The 23,934-nt window shown below is 43.4% G+C and overlaps 1 protein-coding gene across 1 annotated transcript in view; it reads right to left on the bottom strand.

The window, feature by feature from the left end:
• HKDC1 (hexokinase domain containing 1) overlaps nt 1-23,934 on the bottom strand; it is a gene marked incomplete in the record, with an annotated part of 292,645 nt that overhangs the window by 228,677 nt on the left and 40,034 nt on the right. The window contains 1 exon segment of the mRNA XM_053692300.1: nt 20,012-20,195. Coding sequence (XP_053548275.1) covers nt 20,012-20,195 — 184 coding nt within the window.

The raw sequence follows: 23,934 nt of genomic DNA, 5'->3' as shown, positions 1-23,934 counted from the left end.
TGAAGGATCAGGCTTTTGTTCCTTGTAAGGAAAGGAACTAAAATGATTATTTACCCTGGAAAGAAAGGGAAAGCAAAGATGACTTAGAAGACATGTCAGCATTCCAAGTTTAATCCATAAAGCTTCTCTAGCTAAAATAGCTAGAGACATATACCTGACATCAACTCTAATGATATCAAAAGATGGTATCACCAATAAAATTATTAGCATGTTATAGAATAATAATAATGCTAATAAAATTATGATCTGTTACTTGTTGCTCTAAAGCTTCTAATCAAAAAGTTGAAGCTAGCAGCAACATCCGCTAAAATATAGCAGGTCTAAGAAGATTACCTGAACATAATTAAGCTTTTCTTAGAAAGGATTCAATTTTCCTATCTAAAGGATCCTTAAATGAAGTACTATCTGCCGTAGGAATAGGCTAGTACATTAGCAGGAGTAGAGATAGCCTCCATAACCTTATCTGTCAGATGGCACAGGATATAATTTGCTTAAACGTCTAGAAGGAGTAAATAAATTACCCAAATTATTCCATTCCCTGGAAATTACTTCAGAAATAGCATCAGGGAGAAAAAACACTTCTGGAATAACTACAGGAGATTTTAAAAACCTTATTTAAACGTTTACATTTAGAATCAAGAGGACCAGAATCCTCTATTTCTAATGCAAATAACACTTCTTTAAGTAAAGAACGAATAAATTCCATCTTGAACAAATACAAAGATTTATCAGCATCAACCTCTGAGACAGAAACCTCTGAACCAGAAGAACCATTATCAGTATCAGAATGATGATGTTCATTAAAAATTCATCTGAAAAAAGAGAAGTTTTAAAAGACTTTTATGTATACTAGAAGAGAAATAACAGACATAGCCTTCTTAATGGATTTAAAAAATAAAATCTCTAATGTTATCAGGAACACTCTGAAAATTAGATGTTGACGGAACAGCAACAGGTAATGTAACAGTACTAAAGGAAATTTTATCTGCATTAATAGTTTGACATGACATGCAATACAAATAACAGCTGGAGAAACAGATACCAAAAGTTTATAGCAGATACACTTAGCTTGGTAGCTCCAGCACTGTGCAGTGACTTTCCTGAAGTAACTTCTGACTCAGTTGCAACGTGGAACATCTTGCAATATGTAAAAGAAAAAAACAACATATAAAGCAAAAATTGATCAAATTCCTTAAATGACAGGTTTCAGGAATGGGAAAAAATGCCAAAGAACAAGCTTCTAGCAACCAAAGCAATAAAAAATGAAGACTTAAATAATGTGTGAGACAAAAGTGACGCCCATTATTTTTTCGCGCCAAATAAAGACGCCACATATTTGGCGCCTAATGCTTTTTGCGGCCAAAAATGACTCCACATCCGGAACGCCGACATTTTTGGCGCAAAATAACGTCAAAAAATGACGCAACTTCCGGCGACACGTATGACGCCGGAAACGGAAATAGAATTTTTGCGCCAAAAAAGTCCGCGCCAAGAATGACGCAATAAAATGAAGCATTTTCAGCCCCCGCGAGCCTAACAGCCCACAGGGAAACAGTCAAATTTTTAAGGAAAAAAAATGTTTAAATTAAAATGCATTATCCCAAATATGAAACTGACTGTCTGAAAAATAAGGAAAGTTGAACATTCTGAGTCAAGGCAAATAAATGTTTGAATACATATATTTAGAACTTTATAAACAAAGTGCCCAACCATAGCTAGGAGTGTCACAGAAAATAAGACTTACTTACCCCAGGACACTCATCTACAGTAGAGCAGATAGCCAAACCAGGTACTGAAACGAGAATCAGCAGAGGTAATGGTATATATAAGAGTATATCGTCGATCTGAAAAGGGAGGTAAGAGATGAATCTCTACGACCGATAACAGAGAACCTAAGGAAATAGACCCCTTAGAAGGAGATCACTGCATTCAAAAAGGCAATACTCTCCTCACATCCCTCTGACATTCACTGCACGCTTGAGAGGAAAACCGGGCTTCCAACTTGCTGCGGAGCGCATTATCAACGTAGAATCTAGCACAAACTTACTTCACCACCTCCATCGGAGGGCAAAGTTTGTAAAACTGAATTGTGGGTGTGGTGAGGGGTGTATTTATAGGCATTTTAAGGTTTGGGAAACTTTGCCCCTCCTGGTAGGAATGTATATCCCATACGTCACTAGCTCATGGACTCTTGCTAATTACATGAAAGAAATTCTTGAAAACTATTCGGCAGGTCAGCTAGCTTATGTCTAGCTCTTACCTGCTTCCTCCTCCGGCGGTGTTAGTGTCTCTGTCAGACCGGGAGTCCTCGCGCCCTTTCACTTCAAATGCGCTTCTGACGTCACCGGCTTCAGACAGCTGTTCAATAGAATGTTGATACTTGCGCAAGTATATCTTTGTATTCAATCACCGTTGGCGTCTCTGCACTTCAGTACTTATCGTACGCAGAAGTCCTTGATTCTTCAGCTTGTTAATCCTTCGGAGTTGTAAGTTTGTCTTTTTGCAGGTATTGCTTAGAAACACAGTATTTTCTACGCGTTTCACCCCTGTTATCCGGGGCTTTCTCAAGATCCTGTGTGTATCGCACCTGCTCCTTAAATACCCAGCCTGTTCCGGTGTTCTTTCACAATAGCCTTGTTTCCCTCTTACAGGTACCTTTCTTGATGGGATCCTCGTGCCTTTATTACCTGACCACTCTTATTCCTTATTCAGATCTTCAATACATTCATTGCTTACTTACTCTAATAGTTCAAAAGGTTTAGTGGCTTCTGCTTATAAATAGTCTTTAATTTAGACACTCTTATGTATACAATCGTTAATACAAAATATGTTAAAACTAAAACACATTTTCAACACATAAAGACATTCTTAATGTTCCGATATAATAAGACCTAAATGTAAAAACATAAACACATAGATAAAACTTGATGATCTATTCTAATGAATTTACATAATTTTCCTCGATTTAAAGTGATGGTGCCTACTTCCTATTCTTATATATATGATGCTGGAAATTGACCACTCCAAGTGCACCCATGTATATATATATATTAATATATATTATATATATATATATATATATATATATATAAATACTCTATATTTAAATCCTATCTGATCGTGTTAATGGTAAAGTGCTGGTCAAATGCATGGTTAGATGTAATGACTGTATAAGGCTATTCTCCTAGGAAAGGGGCAATGTCTAGTTCGGAATTAAGTCCATGAGGGTAGAGTGTATTAAAATTATATATGATTTCTGCCTCTTTTCTAAGTAACACATACATATACTGTATATATATATATATATATTTATTAACACATACATATACTGTATATATATATATATATTTATTAACACATACATATACTGTATATATATATATATATATATATATATATATATATTAAAAGGAGGAAATAATCAGCGCTAGAAGTGTATGAGTGTACTGTTTGTCTAAATATATATTCCCATCCACTAACTAGAATATATATCTATTTAGTACACAACCTCTCCCACCCACATACCCCATATTGTCCCTATAACTGAGGATACACTGGGGATACTCCAAAGACCAAGGAACTCCCAAGGAACAGTGGAAGTGCAGAAGGACCGCGAGGAGTGAGAGCATACTAACACTAGTGCCAGAAATACCTCATATCTTGAGGTTTAACCAGGTGAGCGTGGATTTTCCCACTGTCTATAACTTGTCATTTACTTGAACGTATTACACGAAGTGTGCCCCTGGCGCCTGTCTTGTCCTATACCTTTTATATATATATATATATATATATATATATTATATATATATATATATATAAATATATATATATATATATATATATATATTAACACATACATATATTGTATATATATATATATATATATAAATATTTATTAACACATTTATATACTATATATATATATATATATATATATATATATATTAACACATACATATACTGTATATATATATATTAACACATACATATACTGTATATATATATATATATATATATATATATATATATATATTAACACATACATATATATGTATATAAGCATATACATATATATTTACATGGAACACACAGTTCCCATAGACCGCAATGTAAAAGCACTTTTTTAGTGCTGGTTTTTTTTTTCTAACACCCAACACCCGCCAACTATAAGCCCTTAAAGCTGCCTAGTACAGTTGTTTTTTTTTAAAAAAAAAAAGCTACATTTTAAAAATAAAAAACTATAATGCCCTTTATTTTGAGGGTATTTGGGGCACATTTAGAAAACTAACCAGAGATCTGATCTCTGGTTAATATTCTGAGCTTGTAATGGCTGGTTATTTATTGCGTGTCTGCAATTGGGCAAATTCGCCCGTTTGCGGGCACGCAGTAAATTAGTGCTACACTTGTATTCTAGCCCAATACGTAGAGTTACTTAGACTGACTGATGTAACTGAGCATAGTACATTTTATAGATAATTTATATTTAATATCTGCAATATGGCATCTTCTAATAAAGTGCAGAACTAAGCATTGCTAAGCCCCAGTCCAATCACTGTGCATTTTATATTATTATTGGTTATTTGTAGAGCGCCAACAGATTCCGCAGTGTATTCCCTTGGGAAAAACAAAATTTATGCTTACCTGATAAATTTATTTCTCTTGTGGTGTATCCAGTCCACGGGTTCATCCATTACTTGTGGGATATTCTCCTTCCCAACAGGAAGTTGCAAGAGGACACCCACAGCAGAGCTGTCTATATACTCCTCCCCTAACTGCCACCCCCAGTCATTCGAACCGAAGACAAGCAAGAAAAAAGAGAAACTATAGGGTGCAGTGGTGACTGTAGTTAAAAATAAAAAACACCTGCCTTAAAATGACAGGGCGGGGCCGTGGACTGGATACACCACAAGAGACATAAATTTATCAGGTAAGCATAAATTTTGTTTTTCTCTTGTAAAGGTGTATCCAGTCCACGGTTCATCCATTACTTGTGGGATACCAATACCAAAGCTTTAGGACACGGATGAAAGGGAGGGACAAGGCAGGAACTTAAACAGAAGGCACCACTGCCTTTAAAACCTTTTCCTCCAAAATTTGCCTCCAAAGAAGCAAAAGTATCGAATTTGTAGAATTTAGAAAAAGTGTGAAGCGAAGACCAAGTCACCGTCTTACAAATCTGTTCAACAGAGGCCTCATTTTTAAAAGCCCATGTGGAAGCCACCGCTCTAGTGGAATGAGCAGTAATTCTTTCAGGAGGCTGCTGGCCAGCAGTCTCATCAGATAAGCGGATTATGCTTCTCAGCCAAAAAGAAAGAGAAGTTGCTGAAGCCTTTTGGCCTCTCCTCTGTCCAGAGTAGACAACAAACAAAGTAGATGTTTGACGAAAATCCTTCGTAGCTTGTAAATAAAACTTTAAAGCACGAACCACATCAAGATTGTGTAAAAGACATTCCTTCTTTGAGGAAGGATTAGGACGTAATGAAGGAACAACAATCTCCTGATTGATGTTCTTATAAGATACTACCTTAGGAAGAAACCTAGGTTTGGTACGCAAAACTACCTTATCTGCATGGAAAATCAGATAAGGGGAATCACACTGTAAAGCAGATAATCCGAAACTCTTCGAGCGAGGAGATAGCTACTAGAAACAGAACTTTCCAAGATAAAAGTTTAATATCTATGAAATGCAAAGGTTCAAACGGAACCCCTTGAAGAACCTTAAGAACTAAATTTAAACTCCATGGCGGAGCAACAGGTTTAAACACAGGCTTAATTCTAACTAAAATAAAAAGAGAGAAGCGCTCAACCTGGGAACGAATAATAGCATAATAGCTTGTTCTATGGCTAGTTACCACCCTAGAAGCAGCCTCTTTTTGCTCAATATGTGCCTTTCACAGAAAAGAACTTTCCTGTAGCATATCAGTCTGATCCTGACTTCACAGTACAGTCCAGCCCCGAAATACCAGGCAATCCCTTTCTCAACAAGAGAAACAGCAAAACCTCAGACGTACGTTTCGGCCTATTGTGGGCCTCGTCAGTGAGGTGCAGCCATATCCCTCTAGGCACACTGAGCAACGGGTCCACGTCTGGATTCCCGCATCACACTTAGGGAGACTTTCCCTAAGTGTCATAATTTGCATAAATAAAAAGGAGAGAAGCGCTCAACCTGGGAACGAACAATAGCATAATAGCTTGTTCTATGGCTAGTTACCACCCTAGAAGCAGCCTCTTTTTGCTCAATATGTGCCTTTCACAGAAAAGAACTTTCCTGTAGCATATCAGTCTGATCCTGACTTCACAGTACAGTCCAGCCCCGAAATACCAGGCAATCCTTTCTGAACAAGAGAAACAGCAAAACCTCAGACGTACGTTTCGGCCTATTGTGGGCCTCGTCAGTGAGGTTGCAGCCATATCCCTCTAGGCACACTGAGCAAACGGGTCCACGTCTGGATTCCCGCATCACACTTAGGGAGACTTCCCTAAGTGTCATAATTTGCATAAATAAAAAGAGAGAAGCGCTTAACCTGGGAACGAACAATAGCATAATAGCTTGTTCTATGGCTAGTTACCACCCTAGAAGCAGCCTCTTTTTGCTCAATATGTGCTTTTCACAGAAAAGAACTTTCCTGTAGCATATCAGTCTGATCCCGACTTCACAGTACAGTCCAGCCCCGAAATACCAGGCAATCCCTTTCTGAACAAGAGAAACAGCAAAACCTCAGACGTACGTTTCGGCCTATTGTGGGCCTCGTCAGTGAGGTGCAGCCATATCCCTCTAGGCACACTGAGCACGGGTCCACGTCCTGGATTCCCCGCATCACACTTAGGGAGACTTCCCTAAGTGTCATAATTTGCATAAATAAAAAGAGAGAAGCGCTCAACCTGGGAACGAACAATAGCATAATAGCTTGTTCTATGGCTAGTTACCACCCTAGAAGCAGCCTATTTTTGCTCAATATGTGCCTTTCACAGAAAAGAACTTTCCTGTAGCATATCAGTCTGATCCTGACTTCACAGTACAGTCCAGCCCCGAAATACCAGGCAATCCCTTTCTCAACAAGAGAAACAGCAAAACCTCAGACGTACGTTTCGGCCTATTGTGGGCCTCGTCAGTGAGGTGCAGCCATATCCCTCTAGGCACACTGAGCAACGGGTCCACGTCTGGATTCCCGCATCACACTTAGGGAGACTTCCCTAAGTGTCATAATTTGCTTAAATAAAAAGAGAGAAGCCTTTCACAGAAAAGAACTTTCCTGTAGCATATCAGTCTGATCCTGACTTCACAGTACACAATAGGCCGAAACGTACGTCTGGGGTTTTGCTGTTTCTCTCGTTCAGAGAAGGATTGCCTGGTATTTCGGGGCTGGACTGTACTGTGAAGTCAGGATCAGACTGATATGCTTCAGGAAAGTTTTTCTCTGTGAAAGGAACATGTTGAGCAAAAAGAGGCTGCTTCTTGGGTGGTAACTAGCCATAGAACAAGCTATTATGCTATTGTTCGTTTCCAGGTTGAGCGCTTCTCTCTTTTTATTTATGCAAATTATGATATTTTGGGAAGTCTCCTTAAGTGTGGCGGGAATCCAGACGTGGACCCGTTGCTCAGTGTGCTTAGAGGGATATGGCTGCACCTCACTGACGAGGCCCACAATAGGCCGAAACGTACGTCTGGGGTTTTGCTGTTTCTCTCGTTCAGAGAAGGATTGCCTGGTATTTCGGGCTGGACTGTACTGTGAAGGTCAGGATCAGACTGATATGCTTCAGGAAAGTTTTCTCTGTGAAAGGCACATGTTGAGCAAAAAGAGGCTGCTTCTTGGGTGGTAACTAGCCATAGAACAAACTATTATGCTATTGTTCGTTTCCAGGTTGAGCGCTTCTCTCTTTTTATTTATGCAAATTATGACATTTTGGGAAGTCTCCCTAAGTGTGATGCAGGAATCCAGACGTGGACCCGTTGCTCAGTGTGCTTAGAGGGATATGGCTGCACCTCACTGACGAGGCCTACAATAGGCCGAAACGTACGTCTGGGGTTTTGCTGTTTCTCTCGTTCAGAGAAGGATTGCCTGGTATTTCGGGGCTGGACTGTACTGTGAAGTCAGGATCAGACTGATATGCTTCAGGAAAGTTTTTCTCTGTGAAAGGCACATGTTGAGGCAAAAAGAGGCTGCATCTTGGGGTGGTAACTAGCCATAGAACAAACTATTATGCTATTGTTCGTTTCCAGGTTGAGCGCTTCTCTCTTGTTATTTATGCAAATTATGACATTTTGGGAAGTCTCCCTAAGTGTGATGCGGGAATCCAGACGTGGACCCGTTGCTCAGTGTGGCTTAGAGGGATATGGCTGCACCTCACTGACGAGGCCCACAATAGGCCGAAACGTACGTCTGGGGTTTTGCTGTTTCTCTCGTTCAGAGAAGGATTGCCTGGTATTTCGGGGCTGGACTGTACTGTGAAATCAGGATCAGACTGATATGCTTCAGGAAAGTTTTTCTCTGTGAAAGGCACATGTTGAGCAAAAAGAGGCTGCTTCCTGGGGTGGTAACTAGCCATAGAACAAGCTATTATGCTATTGTTCGTTTCCAGGTTGAGCGCTTCTCTCTTTTTATTTATGCAAATTATGACATTTTGGGAAGTCTCCCTAAGTGTGATGCGGGAATCCAGACGTGGACCCGTTGCTCAGTGTGCTTAGAGGGATATGGCTGCACCTCACTGATGAGGCCCACAATAGGCCGAAACGTACGTCTGGGGTTTTGCTGTTTCTCTCGTTCAGAGAAGGATTGTCTGGTATTTCGGGGCTGGACTGTACTGTGAAGTCAGGATCAGACTGATATGCTTCAGGAAAGTTTTTCTCTGTGAAAGGCACATGTTGAGCAAAAAGAGGCTGCTTCTTGGGTGGTAACTTGCCATAGAACAAGCTATTATGCTATTGTTCGTTTCCAGGTTGAGCGCTTCTCTCTTTTTATTTATGTTAATTCTAACTAAAGCCTGAACGTCTGGAACCTCAGCCAGACGTTTGTGCAAAAGAATAGACAGAGCAGAAATCTGTCCCTTTAAGGAACTAGCAGACAATCCTTTCTCCAATCCCTCTTGGAGAAAGGATAAAATTCTAGGAATCCTGACTTTACTCCATGAGTAACCCTTGGATTCACACCAATGAAGGTATTTAAACCATATCTTATGATAGATTTTCCTGGTGACAGGCTTTCGAGCCTGAATTAAAGTATCAATGACCGACTCGGAAAAACCATGCTTTGATAGAATCAAGCATTCAATCTCCAAGCAGTCAGACGCAGAGAAATTAGATTTGGATGTTTGAAAGGACCTTGAAGTAGAAGGTCCTGCCTCAGCGGCAGAGTCCATGGTGGAAAGGATGACATGTCCACCAGATCTGCATACCAAGTCCTGCGTGGCCACGCAGGAGCTATCAAAATCACTGAAGCTCTCTCCTGCTTGATCTTGGCAATCAGACGAGGGAGCAGAGGAAACAGTGGAAACACATAAGCCAGGCTGAAGGACCAGGGCGCTGCTAGAGCATCTATCAGCGCTGCCTTGGGATCCCTTGACCTGAACCCGTAACAAGGAAGCTTGGCGTTCTGACGAGACGCCATGAGATCCAGTTCTGGTTTGCCCCATAGTTGAATCAGCTGGACAAATACCTCAAGATGGAGCTCCCACTCCCCCGGATGAAAAGTCTGCCGACTTAGAAAATCCGCCTCCCAGTTCTCTACTCCTGGGATATGGATAGCTGAGAGATGGCAAGAGTGAACCTCTGCCCATAGAATTATTTTTGAAACCTCCAACATTGCCAGGGGGCTCCTTGTTCCCCACTGATGGTTGATATAGGCTACAGTCGTGATGTTGTCCGACTGAAATCTGATGAACCCGACTGCAGCTAGCTGAGGCCAAGCCTGAAGAGCATTGAATATCGCTCTTAGTTCCAGAATGTTTATCGGAAGGAGGGCTTCCTCCTGAGTACACGAACCCTGAGCCTTCAGGGAGTTCCAGACTGCGCCCCAGCCCAGAAGGCTGGCATCTGTCGTCACTATAGTCCATTCTGGCCTGCGGAAGCTCATTCCCCTGGACAGATGGACCCGAGATAGCCACCAGAGGAGAGAATCTCTGGTCTCTTGATCCAGATTTAGCAGAGGGGACAAATCTGTGTAATCCCCATTCCACTGATTGAGCATGCAAAGTTGCAGTGGTCTGAGATGTAGGCAGGCAAACGGAACTATGTCCATTGCCGCTACCATTAAGCCGATTACTTCCATACACTGAGCCACTAACGGCTGAGAAGTGGAATAAAGAGCACGGCAGGAAGTTAGAAGCTTTGACAACCTGACCTCTGTCAGAAAAATCTTCATTTCTACTGAATCTATCAGAGTTCCTAGCCTAGGAAGGAAACTCTAGTGAGAGGGGAGAGAGAACTCTTTTCTTCGTTCACCTTCCACCCATGAGACCTCAGGAATGCCAGAACAATGTCTGTATGGGACTTGGCGATTTGAAAATTCGACGCCTGTATCAGAATGTCGTCTAGGTAAGGAGCCACCGCTATGCCTCGTGGCCTTAGAACCGCCAGTAGGGACCCTAGAACCTTCGTAAAGATTCTTGGTGCCGTGGCTAACCCGAAGGGAAGAGCCACAAACTGGTAATGCCTGTCTAGGAAGGCAAACCTCAAAAACCGATGATGATCTCTGTGTATCGGAACGTGGAGATAAGCATCCTTTAAGTCCACGGTAGTCATATATTGACCCTCCTGGATCATAGGTATGATGGTTCGAATAGTCTCCATCTTGAAGGATGGGACCCTGAGAAATTTGTTTAGGATCTTGAGATCCAAGATTGGTCTGAAAGTTCCCTCTTTTTTGGGAACTATAAACAGATTTGAATAGAATCCTTGCCCCTGTTCCTCCCTTGGAACTGGGTGGATCACTCCCATGACCAGAAGGACTTGAACACAACGTAAAAATGCTTCTCTCTTTATCTGGTTTGCAGATAATTGTGAGAGATGAAATTTCCCTTTTGGAGATGAGGCTTTGAAATCCAGAAGATATCCCTGGGAAACAATCTCCAGAGCCCAGGGATCCTGGACGTCTCTTGCCCAAGCCTGGGCGAAGAGAGAAAGTCTGCCCCCAACAAGATCCGGTCCCCGATCGGGGGCTACTCCTTCATGCTGTTTTAGAGGCAGCAGCAGGTTTTTTGGCCTGCTTTCTCTTGCTCCAAGCATGGTTAGGTCTCCAGACTGGCTTGGACTGGGCAAAATTTCCTTCTTGTTTTGCAGTAGAGGAAGTTGAAGCTGCGCCACTCTTGAAGTTTCGAAAGGAACGAAAATTAGTCTGTTTGGTCCTTAATTTGTTGGACCTATCCTGGGGAAGGGTGTGGCCTTTTCCTCCAGTAATATCAGATCAGTCCAGGCCTGAATAGGGTCTGCCCTTTGAAGGGGATGTTGAGAAGCTTAGACTTTGAAGTAACGTCAGCTGACCAGGATTTAAGCCATAGCGCCCTGCGCGCCTGAATGGCAAAACCTGAATTCTTAGCCGTTCACTTTGTTAAATGAAAAACGGCGTCAGAAATAAATGAATTGGCTAACTTAAGAGCTTTAAGCCTGTCTAGGATATCATCCAACGGGGTCTCCACCTGTAGAGCCTCTTCAAGAGACTCGAACCAGAAAGCTGCTGCAGCAGTGACTGGGGCAATACATGCAAGAGGCTGGAGAATAAAACCTTGTTGTATAAAGATTTTCTTAAGGAAACCCTCTAATTTTTTATCCACTGGAAAAGCACAACTGTCCTCGACAGGGATAGTTGTACGCTTAGCTAAGGTAGAGACTGCTCCCTCCACCTTAGGGACCGTCTGCCACGAGTCCCGTGTAGTGGCATCTATGGGAAACATCTTTTTAAAAGCAGGATGGGGAGAGAACGGTACACCTGGTCTATCCCATTCCTTCGTAATAATTTCTGAAAACCTCTTAGGGATTGGAAAAACATCAGTGTAAACAGGCACTGCAAAGTATTTGTCCATTTTACACAATTTCTCTGGGACTACAATGGTGTCACAGTCATCCAGAGTTGCTAAAACCTCCCTGAGCAACAAGCAGAGGTGTTCAAGCTTAAATTTAAATGCTGTCATTTCAGAGTCAGACTGAAGTAACGCCTTCCCTGAATCAGAAATGTCACCCACAGATAGAAGCTCTCCTGCTTCGGCTTCTGTACATTGTGAGGGTATATCAGACATAGCTACTAAAGCGTCAAAAAGCTCTGTATTTGTTCTAGCCCCAGAGCTGTCTCGCTTTCCTTGTAACCCTGGCAGTTTGGACAATACCTCTGTGAGGGTATGATTCATAACTGCCGCCATGTCTTGTAAGGTAAACACATTGGACGCGCCAGATGTACTTGGCGTCACTTGCGCGGAGATATAGGTTCTGACACATTGGGAGAGCTAGGTGGTTTAACCTCCCTTTTGTCAGTCTGAGAAACCTCTGGTGATAAATCTTTAAAACCCATAATATGGTCTTTATAACTTATAGAAAGGTCAGTGCATTTGGTACACATTCTAGGAGGGGGTTCCACAATGGCTTCTAAACATAATGAACAAGGAGTTTCCTCTATGTCAGACATGTTTAACAGACTAGTAATGAGACCAGCAAGCTTGGAAAACACTTTAATTAATGTGAAAAAGCAATTAAACAAAAATGGTACTGTGCCTTTAAGAGAAAAAACTACCACATAAACTGCAAAACAGTGTTAAAAAAGTAGTAAACTCTACGAAATTTTTACAGTGTGTATAAGAGACTAAAGCAGCATTGCACCCACTTGCAAATGGATGATTAACCCCTTAGGCCCCAAACCGGATTAGAAAAACGGTAAAACCGTTAAAAACAGAATTTATGCTTACCTGATAAATTACTTTCTCTTGTGATGTATCGAGTCTACGGATTCATCCTTTACTTGTGGGATATTCTCCTCCCCAACAGGAAGTGGCAAAGAGAGCACACAGTAGAGCTGTCCATATAGCTCCCCCTCCAGCTCCACCCCCCAGTCATTCGACCGAAGGTTAGGAAGAAAAAGGAGAAACCATAGGGTGCAGTGGTGACTGTAGTTTAAACAAAAACGCTACCTGACTTAATAGCCAGGGCGGGCCGTGGCCTTGATACATCACAAGAGAAAGTAATTTATCAGGTAAGCATAAATTCGTTTTTCTCTTGTAAGATGTATCGAGTCCACGGATTCATCCTTTACTTGTGGGATACCAATACCAAAGCTTTAGGACACGGATGAAGGGAGGGAACAAGACAGGTACCTTAAACGGAAGGCACCACTGCTTGTAAAACCTTTCTCCCAAAAATAGCCTCCGAAGAAGCAAAAGTATCGAATTTGTAAAATTTGGAAAAAGTATGCAGCGAAGACCAAGTCGCTGCCTTACAAATCTGTTCAACAGAAGCCTCATTTTTAAAAGCCCATGTGGAAGCCACAGCTCTGGTAGAATGAGCAGTAATTGTTTCGGGAGGCTGCTGGCCAGCAGTCTCATAGGCCAAACGGATGATGCTTTTCAGCCAAAAGGAAAGAGAGGTAGCAGTCGCCTTCTGACCTCTCCTCTTACCAGAATAGATAACAAACAATGAAGGTGTTTGTCTGAAATCCTTAGTTGTTTGTAAATAGAACTTTAAAGCACGAACCACATCAAGATTGTGTAACAGACGTTCCTTCTTCGAAGAAGGATTAGGACACAGAGAAGGAACAACAATTTCCTGGTTAATATTCTTATTAGACACAACCTTAGGAAGAAAACCCGATTGGTACGCAAAACTACCTTATCTGCATCGAGCAGAAGAGATAGCTACCAAAAACTTTCCAAGATAAAAGCTTAATATCTATGGAATGTAAAGGTTCAAACGGAACCCCTTGCAGAACTGAAAGAACTAAATTCAGACTCCATGGCGGAGCCACAGGTCTATAAACAGGCTTGATTCTGACTAAAGCCTGACTAAACGCTTGAACGTCTGGTACCTCTGCCAGACGTTTGTGTAAAAGAATAGACAAAGCAGATATCTGTTCTTTTAAGGAACTAGCTGATAATCCTTTCTCCAATCCTTCTTGGAGAAAGGACAATATCCTGGGAATCCTAATCTTACTCCATGAGCAACCCTTGGATTCACACCAAAAAAGATATTTTCGCCAAATCTTATGGTAGATTTTCCTGGTGACAGGCTTTCTAGCCTGATCAGGGTATCAATAACCGACTCAGAGAAACCACGCTTTGATAGAATTAGGCATTCAAACTCCAAGCAGTCAGACGCAGAGAAATTAGATTTGGATGCTTGAAAGGACCTTGTATTAGAAGGTCCTGCCTCATTGGTAGTGTCCATGGTGGGACAGATGACATGTCCACTAGGTCTGCATACCAGGTCCTGCGTGGCCACGCAGGCGCTATCAGAATCACCGAAGCCCTCTCCTGCTTGATTCTGGCAACCAGACGAGGGAGGAGAGGAAACGGTGGAAAAACATAGGCCAGATTGAAGGACCAAGGCACTGCTAGAGCATCTATCAGCACCGCCTGGGGATCCCGGGACCTGGACCTGTAAAGAGGAAGTTTGGTGTTCTGACGGGACGCCATCAGATCCAATTCTGGAGTGCCAGGAGTGATCCTCCGCCCACCTGATTATTTTGGTTACTTCCGTCATTGCTAGGGAACTCCTTGTTCCCCCTTGATGATTGACGTAAGCTACAGTCGTGATGTCGTCCGACTGAAATCTGATGAATTTGGCCGCGGCTAGCTGAGGCCATGCCTGAAGCGCGTTTAATATCGCCCTCAGTTTCAGAATGTTTATCGGGAGAAGAGCTTCTTCCCGAGACCATAAGCCCTGAGCTTTCAGGGAGTCCCAGACTGCACCCCAGCCCAACAGACTGGCGTCGGTCATTACGATGATCCACTCTGGTCTGCGGAAACACATTCCCTGAGACAGGTGATCCTGAGACAACCACCAGAGAAGAGAATCTCTGGTCCCCTGGTCCAGCTGTATTTGAGGAGACAAATCTGCATAATCCCCATTCCACTGTTTGAGGATGCATAGTTGCAGTGGTCTGAGGTGTATCCGTGCAAAAGTGACTATGTCCATTGCCGCTACCATTAATCCGATTGTCTCCATACACTGAGCTACAGATGGCCGAGGAATGGAATGAAGGGCTCGGCAAGAGGTTAAGAGTTTTAACTTTCTGACCTCCGTCAGAAATATTTTCATTTCTACCGAGTCTATCAGAGTTCCTAGGAAGGAAACTCTTGTGAGGGGGGAGAGAGAACTCTTTTTGATGTTCACCTTCCACCCGTGAGACCTCAGAAAGGCCAATACAATTTCCGTGTGAGACTTGGCTCTTTGGAAAGTCGACGCCTGAATTAAGATGTCGTCTAGATAAGGCGCCACTGCTATGCCCCGCGGTCTTAGCACCGCCAGGAGGGACCCTAGCACCTTTGTGAAAATTCTGGGAGCAGTGGCCAACCCGAAAGAAAGAGCCACAAACTGGTAATGCTTGTCCAGAAAGGTGAACCTGAGAAACTGGTGATGATCTTTGTGGATAGGAATGTGCAGATACGCATCCTTTAAATCCACAGTGGTCATATATTGACCCTCCTGGATCATTGGTAAGATTGTCCGAATGGTCTCCATCTTGAATGATGGGACTCTGAGAAATTTGTTTAGAATTTTGAGATCCAGGATTGGTCTGAAAGTTCCTTCTTTCTTGGGAACCACAAACAGGTTTGAGTAAAAACCCAGCCCTTGTTCCGCAATTGGAACTGGGTGGATCACTCCCATTGTATGTAGGTCTTCTACACAGCGTAAGAACGCCTCTTTCTTTGTCTGGTCTGTAGACAGACGAGAAATGTGGAACCTTCCCCTTGGAGGGGAGTCCTTGAATTCTAGAAGATATCCCTGGGATACAATCTCTAAGGCCCAGGGATCGAGTACATCTCTTGCCCAGGCCTGAGCGAAGAGAGAGAGTCTTTCCCCTACTAGATCCGGTCCCGGATCGGGGGCTACCCCTTCATGCTGTCTTGGAGGCAGCTGCAGGCTTCTTGGCCTGTTTACCCTTGTTCCAGCCCTGGTAAGGTTTCCAGGCTGACCTGGGTTGGGAAGCGTTACCCTCTTGCTTTGCAGCAGGGGAGGATGAAGCGAGACCGCTCCTGAAATTCCAAAAGGAACGAAAATTATTTTGTTTGTTCTTTATCTTGAAAGACTTGTCCTGAGGGAGAGCATGGCCTTTTCCCCCAGTGATTTCTGAAATAATCTCTTTCAATTCAGGCCCGAAAAGGGTCTTTCCTTTGAAAGGGATGTTCAGCAGTTTGGATTTTGACGACACATCGGCCGACCAGGACTTTAGCCATAGCGCCCTGCATGCTAAAATGGCGAAACCTGAATTCTTTGCCGCTAACTTAGCTAGTTGGAAAACGGCATCTGTGATAAAAGAATTTGCCAGCTTAAGAGCCTTAATTCTGTCCATAATGTCCCCATATGAGGTCTCCGTCTGGAGCGCATCTTCCAGCACCTCGAACCAGAAAGCAGCTGCAGTAGTTACAGGAACAATGCACGCAATAGGTTGGAGAAAAAAACCTTGTTGAATAAAAATTTTCTTAAGTAAACCCTCTAATTTTTTATCCATAGGGTCTTTGAAAGCACAACTGTCTTCAATTGGTATGGTTGTGCATTTAGCAAGTGAAGAAATAGCCCCCTCCACCTTAGGGATCGTCTGCCACGAGTCCCGCATGGGGTCAGATATGGGGAACATTTTCTTAAAAACAGGAGGGGGAACGAAGGGAATACCTGGTCTATCCCACTCCCTAGTAATGATATCCGCAATCCTCTTAGGGACCGGGAACACATCAGTGTAAACACAAACTTCCAGGTACTTGTCCATTTTACACAATTTCTCTGGAACCACCATAGGGTCACAGTCATCCAGAGTAACTAATACCTCCCTGAGCAAACAGCGGAGGTGTTCTAGTTTAAATTTAAAAGCCAATATATCTGAATCTGTCTGAGGAGAAACCTTTTCTGAATCGGAAATTTCTCCCTCAGACAGCACATCCCTCACCCCAACTTCAGAGCGTTGTGAGGGTATATCGGATATGGCTACTAAAGCGTCAGAATGCTCATTATCTGTTCTTAAAACAGAGCTATCACGCTTTGCAGGTAAAACGGGCAGTTTAGATAAGAACTCTGAGAGGGTATTATTCATAACTGCCGCCAAGTCTTGCAAGGTAAAAGAGTTAGACGCACTAGAGGTGCTAGGCGTCGTTTGAGCGGGCGTAACTGGTTGTGACACTTGGGGAGAGGTTGACGGGCTAACCTCGTTACCTTCTGTCTGAGAATCATCTTGGGCCACATTTTTAAGTGTAACAATATGTTCTTTAAAGTGTATAGACATATCAGTACAAGTGGGACACATTCTGAGAGGGGGTTCCACCATGGCTTCTAAACACATTGAACAAGGATTTTCCTTGGTGTCAGACATGTTAAACAGACTAGTAGTCAAACAAGCAGGCTTGGAAATCACTTTAATCAAGATTTGTGGGGAAAAAGCTTCTTATAGGCTCTCAAACTGCAGCAGGACCCTCCATGTGAAACAGCCTGAACTTCTAGTCAAATATAACTGCGCATCTGAGGCGCGAAATTAGGCCCCTCCACCTCACTACGGTGCTTGTGAGGCCTAAATAAACACTCCAAAGTGTTTTAATATTAGCCATGTGGGTAACAACCCCTGAAAGAAACCCAAAGGAACCTTCAAAGTGTCTCAAAAAAAACGATATTTTCAATAAAAACCATTTGCCTTGAAAGTAGTGTCAACCAGCATAAACTAGCCCTGTTATGTAAGCTTGAAATTCCATACTTAGTCTCTGAATACAGCTTACCCTTCCCTCATGGGGATATTATCAGTCTTCTCTAGCATTATCACAGTCTTGTCTAGAAAAAAAAAAGACTGAACATACCTTATTGCAGCCTAACCTGCAAACCGTTTCCCCCCCCCCCACTGAAGTTTTCTTGCACTCCTCAGTCCTTTGTGGGAACAGCAGTGGATTTTAGTTACAACATGCTAAAATCATCTTCCTCCCTGCAGAAATCTTCGTCTCCTTTCTGCTAGAGAGTAAATAGTACACACCGGTACCATTTAAAATAACAAAATCTTGCTTGTAGAAAATAAAAACTACATTTTTTTTTTACCACATTCACTTTACCCTTCCGATTGCTTAGAGCCGGCAAAGAGAATGACTGGGGGGGTGGAGCTGGAGGGGGAGCTATATGGACAGCTCTGCTGTGTGCTCTCTTTGCCACTTCCTGTTGGGAAGGAGAATATCCCACAAGTAAAGGATGAATCCGTGGACTTGATACATCTTACAAGAGAAAAACAGTCAAACACACTGCCACAGCTCTGCTGTGGCTCTTACCTGCCCTTAAACATGATTTTTGCAGGATAAAAACCCTCTATATCGGTCCTAGCTGCCAGAGGACTCCTTTAGGGAAGCTAGATGTCTCAGTCTGAATATCAACTGCGCATAAAGTGCATGAAAATAGGCCCATCCCACCATGCACTCAATGTCAGAGGGCCTTAAAAAAGTACTCCTAGGAGTGATCTAACAAGCCATGTGGAAAACTAGGCCCCAAATAAAGATTTATCACCCTCAGAGAAAAAACGCTTTTTCTGTAAGTTATGCAAACGTTTTTACACTAAGTAATATGAGAGTTAACATGAATATTACCCTTATCTTGCAAGCATGATCCCAGTCATTGTTAAATCACTGTATCAGGCTTACCTCAAATATACCAGGCATTGTCAGCATTTTCTAGACCTTATCTCTCTAGAAAAAAATATACTGAACATACCTCAAAGCAGGCAATCTGCAGACCGTCCCCCCAACCGAAGTTTTCTTTCCATACTCTTCAGTTATGTGTGAGAACAGCAATGGACCTTAGTTACAAACCGCTAAGATCATCAACCTCCAGGCAGATTCTTCTTCCAATTTCTGCCTGAGAGTAAAACAGTACAACGCCGGTACTGTTTAAAAATAAACTCTTGATTGAAGGTAAAAACTACACTAAGTCACCACATATCTCTTGATACTTCCTTTCTTGTCAAGAGTTGCAAGAGAATGACTGGGGGTGGCAGTTAGGGGAGGAGCTATATAGACAGCTCTGCTGTGGGTGTCCTCTTGCAACTTCCTGTTGGGAAGGAGAATATCTCACAAGTAATGGATGAACCCGTGGACTGGATACACCTTTACAAGAGAAACATAGTATGGCAGCTTGGAGTTTTTTTAAGGGACATTAAACTTCTGAGTACAACTACAGTAGCGGTTGCTCTTGACCACTAGCGGTTGCTCCACTAGCGGTTACTCCACTAGCCGTTGCTCCTGACCACTAGCCATTGCTCCTGACCACTAGCGGTTGCTCCACTAGTGGTTACTCCTGACCACTAGCGGTTACTCCTGACCATGCTATTGTTCATCCTGTGCCTGCAGCTTGATTTTAACCCATTACAGTTGGTAAAGCGCTGCATCATTATACTGGGAGCCACTATCTTGGTACGTAGTTACATCCTGCGAGAGGCTTTCACAGATCAGTGATGCAGCTGTACCTTGCACAATAGAAAGCAGAAGAGTTACATTATTACAGTTTTTTTTTACAGAGTTTAACATTTAAAAAACCCTCAGGTATATTACAAAGAAACGTAGTCACAGCAAAACATTCAGCTCCCTCACTGTATTGTGCACACTTAACTGAAGAAGACAATATCACGGATCTGTTAATATGCATCACTTCACTTTGGTCACAGGGTACTAAGATGGTGGCACCCAGTGGGAAGATGCAGATTGTCTCTAAACAGAAATTTTAGATAAGAGCAGCAGACACAGGAAAGCAAAAGCACGGTGAGTAGTTACCCTGCTACTGTACCCAGCAGTGGAATGTTCCTTTACACTTTGTTTAAAGGACTTTTCTATCATCACCTTCACATAACAGCAATGTACTTACAGTTGTTTTCCTGGATTCATTGATCCCAAGTCTATTTCTTTATCAAACTCTGTTCTTATATCATCCAAGGAGCCATCGTCTCCAAAGGCACCCCACTCTGTATTGATGCACATTCTGCCCTCATCCCCCTCCACAAGGTCAATGTTGCTGAGGTTTTCCATGTAGCAGGCATTGGTTCCTGATCCTGCAAAAAAAGAGCAAGGAAGTCTATCACTTAACTGAATGTGGCTTCTCTTCTCAACCTGTGACCATTACTAGACATTGCTAGATATAGACAACTTGTGACCATCTCTAGACAGAGGCGATTCCTACTCATCACAAGATAGAGATGATCCCTACTCATTAATACAGACAACTTGTGACCATCACTGGATAGAGGTGATTCAGATAAATACAGACAACGTGTGACCATCTCTAGACAGAGGCGATTCCTACTCATCACAAGATAGAGATGATCCCTATTCATTGATAAATACAGACAACTTGTGACCATCACTAGATAGAGGTGATTCAGATAAATACAGACAACGTGTGACCATCTCTAGACAGAGGCGATTCCTACTCATCACAAGATAGAGATGATCCCTACTCATTGATAAATACAGACAACTTGTGACCATCACTGGATAGAGGTGATTCAGATAAATACAGACAACTTGTGACCATCTCTAGACAGAGGCGATTCCTACTCATCACAAGATAGAGATGATCCCTACTCATTGATAAATACAGACAACTTGTGACCATCTCTAGACAGAGGCGATTCCTACTCATCACAAGATAGAGATGATCCCTACTCATTGATAAATACAGACAACTTGTGACCATCACTGGATAGAGGGGATTCAGATAAATACAGACAACTTGTGACCATCTCTAGACAGAGATTATTCATATTCATCACAAGATAGAGATGAGCTCTACTCATTGCTAGACAGACAACTTGTGACCATCACTAGAAAGAGGTGAGTCCTACTCATCAGTGATCACCAGATAGAGGTGAGCTCTATTAAGTGCTAGATACAGACAACCTGTTACCATCACTAGACACAGGTGCCTCCTACTCATCACCAGAAACAGGTGAGCTATATTCATTGCTATATACAGACAACCTGTGACCATCACTAGACAGAAGTGACTACTATATCACAGATACAGGTGAGCTTTGTTCATTGCTAGATACAGACAACTTGTAACCATGTATAGACAGAGGTGACTCCTATTCATCACCAGATCGAGGTGAGCTCTGTTAATTTCTAGATACAGACAACCTGTGACCATCTCTAGACAGATATGTCTCCTGCTGAACACCAGATAGAGGTGAGCTCTATTCATTGCAAGATAGACAACTTGGGACCATCAATAGACAAAGGTGAAAACTTATGACAATCTCTAGACAGAGGTGACTCCTACTCATCACCAGATACAGATGAGCTTTGCTCATTGATAGATACAGACAACTTGTGACAATCTCTAGACAGAGTTTATTTCTACTCATCATCAGATAGAGGTACGCTCTATTAATTGCCAGATACAAACAACCAGTGACCATCACTAGACAGGGGTGCCTCCTGCTCATCACCAAATACAGGTGAGCTTTGTTCATTGCTAGATACAGACAACTTGTGACCATCACTAGACAGGGGTGCCTCCTGCTCATCACCAGATACAAGTGAGCTTTGTTCATTGCTAGATACAGACAACCTGTGACCATCTCTAGACAGAGGTTACTCCTGCTCATCACCAGATACAGGTGAGCTTTGTTCATTGCTAGATACAGACAACCTGTGACCATCTCTAGACAGAGGTTACTCCTGCTCATCACCAGATACAAGTGAGCTTTGTTCATTGCTAGATACAGACAACCTGTGACCATCTCTAGACAGAGGTTACTCCTGCTCATCACCAGATACAGGTGAGCTTTGTTCATTGCTAGATACAGACAACTTGTGACCATCTCTAGACAGAGGTTACTCCTGCTCATCACCAGATACAAGTGAGCTTTGTTCATTTCTAGATACAGACAGCCTGTGACCATCTCTAGACAGAGGTTACTCCTGCTCATCACCAGATACAGGTGAGCATTGTTCATTGCTAGATACAGACAGCCTGTGACCATCTCTAGACAGAGGTTACTCCTGCTCATCACCAGATACAGGTGAGCTTTGTTCATTGCTAGATACAGACAACTTGTGACGATCACTAGACAGAGGTGACTCCTACTCATTACCAGATACAGGTGAGCTCTATTCAGTGCTAGATACAGACAACTTGTGACGATCACTAGACAGAGGTGACTCCTACCCATTACCAGATACAGGTTGTGACGGATACCCCCGGCTACCCCGACTGGGTAGCTCCACCAAAAGTGGTCCTGCTTCCTTCCTGCTGACTGCAGCTATGTAGCTGGCAAGTGACCACAGCCTGTAGCCACCCCTGATGCCCGACAGCACCAGTACTCAGGGTCCCACCCTGTGGCAGACTCCAGCTACCCAGGCTGGATAGCTCTGCCTGAGGCTCCTTTCTCTGCCTGGAACAGGCTGCTATGTAGCCCAGGAAAGTGATTTTAGCTGGAACCAACCCAAATAACTAGACACACTAGCATTCAGGTTAGACAGGAACTGATTTTATTGAAAACACACACTCCTTTTATACAGTCAGCTCATCTTGATAAGACCCTGGACAATCCCACTATTTCCCACCATTCCCGCCCCTCCAGACAGCCCGGCACCTCCATAGGAGCCACAGTCCCACATAATCCCAATACATATGGGTGGCGGTTTCCGGGTGATCCTGGTGGAGCGGCGGCACAGGGTGTCATTTTAAAGCTCTCGGTCCCCAGATTTCACAGTCCAAAAATCAGCATGATTCGTTACTGGGGACCGGAGTTACAGTCCGATGAAGTTATGGGGTTAGGGGTGTCCAAAACCCCCGGTTCCCAAAGGAGCTCCCCTCCGGCAATTCCCCCACCCCTTGTACTCCCCAGGGGCTACTAATCCCCAAAAGAGCGGAGCTCTGGGGCACATGGTTGCTGGAGCAACATGGGTTAAATTTTGTGGGTGTTCTGCTGTCCTGTGGCCGACCGGGAGTTCCAGGAGCCTGGCCAGCCTGAGAGGGGTTAGGCAGGTGTCCGTTGTAAGGCGGCCGACCGGGAGTTCCAGGAGCCCGGCCAGCCTAAGAGGATTTTCCTGGTCATACACCAACTTTTCTCTGAACACAAAAACAAGCCAACACAAAGCAAACAAACAGCTTCCAGAGATGGTGGTTGCTCTGAGGAGCCCAAAACCACTGAGAAACAACAGGGGTGAGGTTGTAGGGGGGTGGGGGGTAGCCTTAGCCATCTGATATCCATGACATCTCCCCCCTCCAGTTCGGCAGACCCGGCTAGAAACTTAACGGGTCAGCCTGGGGCTGTCCGACAGTGGCCCTCCACTTCTCGGTTGCTGAGAGAGGTTATCCCATCTCTCCTGAGCTTGGGGCATCCTGGGGGGTTTCTGCTGGCATTTATACCCTGCACCCTGGGCGCAGAGATAGTCACAAAATGCAAAGTCCCAAACAAGTTTGCTAAGGCCGACTCCCAAACAACTGCTGTTCCAGTGTCCTTAAGTTCCATGGCCAAACTGTTTCCCTCTGTGACACTCTGTTGAGTACCGGCTGACCCACCCACAAACAAAGCCAGTACCGGTTTCCCGGCTGTATACCCACCCCAGACTGTTGGTGGAAGTTGCTCCTTGGTGGGGCAGGCAAAACTCGGGTGCCCAAACTTGTGGCACCAACTGCATGAGCGGGTACCCTCCTGGCCTGCCCCCTGTGAGATATACTCCAGGACAAGAAAAGGGTATAGACCCTGCCAAGCTACTGAGGGGAGAGACCGTCTGTCTCCTCTCCCGAGAAGGAGATCTACTGCTGGGGAGGGAGGTCTG

Source organism: Bombina bombina, chromosome 9 (genome assembly GCF_027579735.1).
Source record: "Bombina bombina isolate aBomBom1 chromosome 9, aBomBom1.pri, whole genome shotgun sequence".
NCBI classification, from domain to species: domain Eukaryota; kingdom Metazoa; phylum Chordata; class Amphibia; order Anura; family Bombinatoridae; genus Bombina; species Bombina bombina.
The sequence above is the reverse complement of the archived record's forward strand: the minus strand, read 5'-3'. Positions and strand labels throughout refer to the sequence as shown.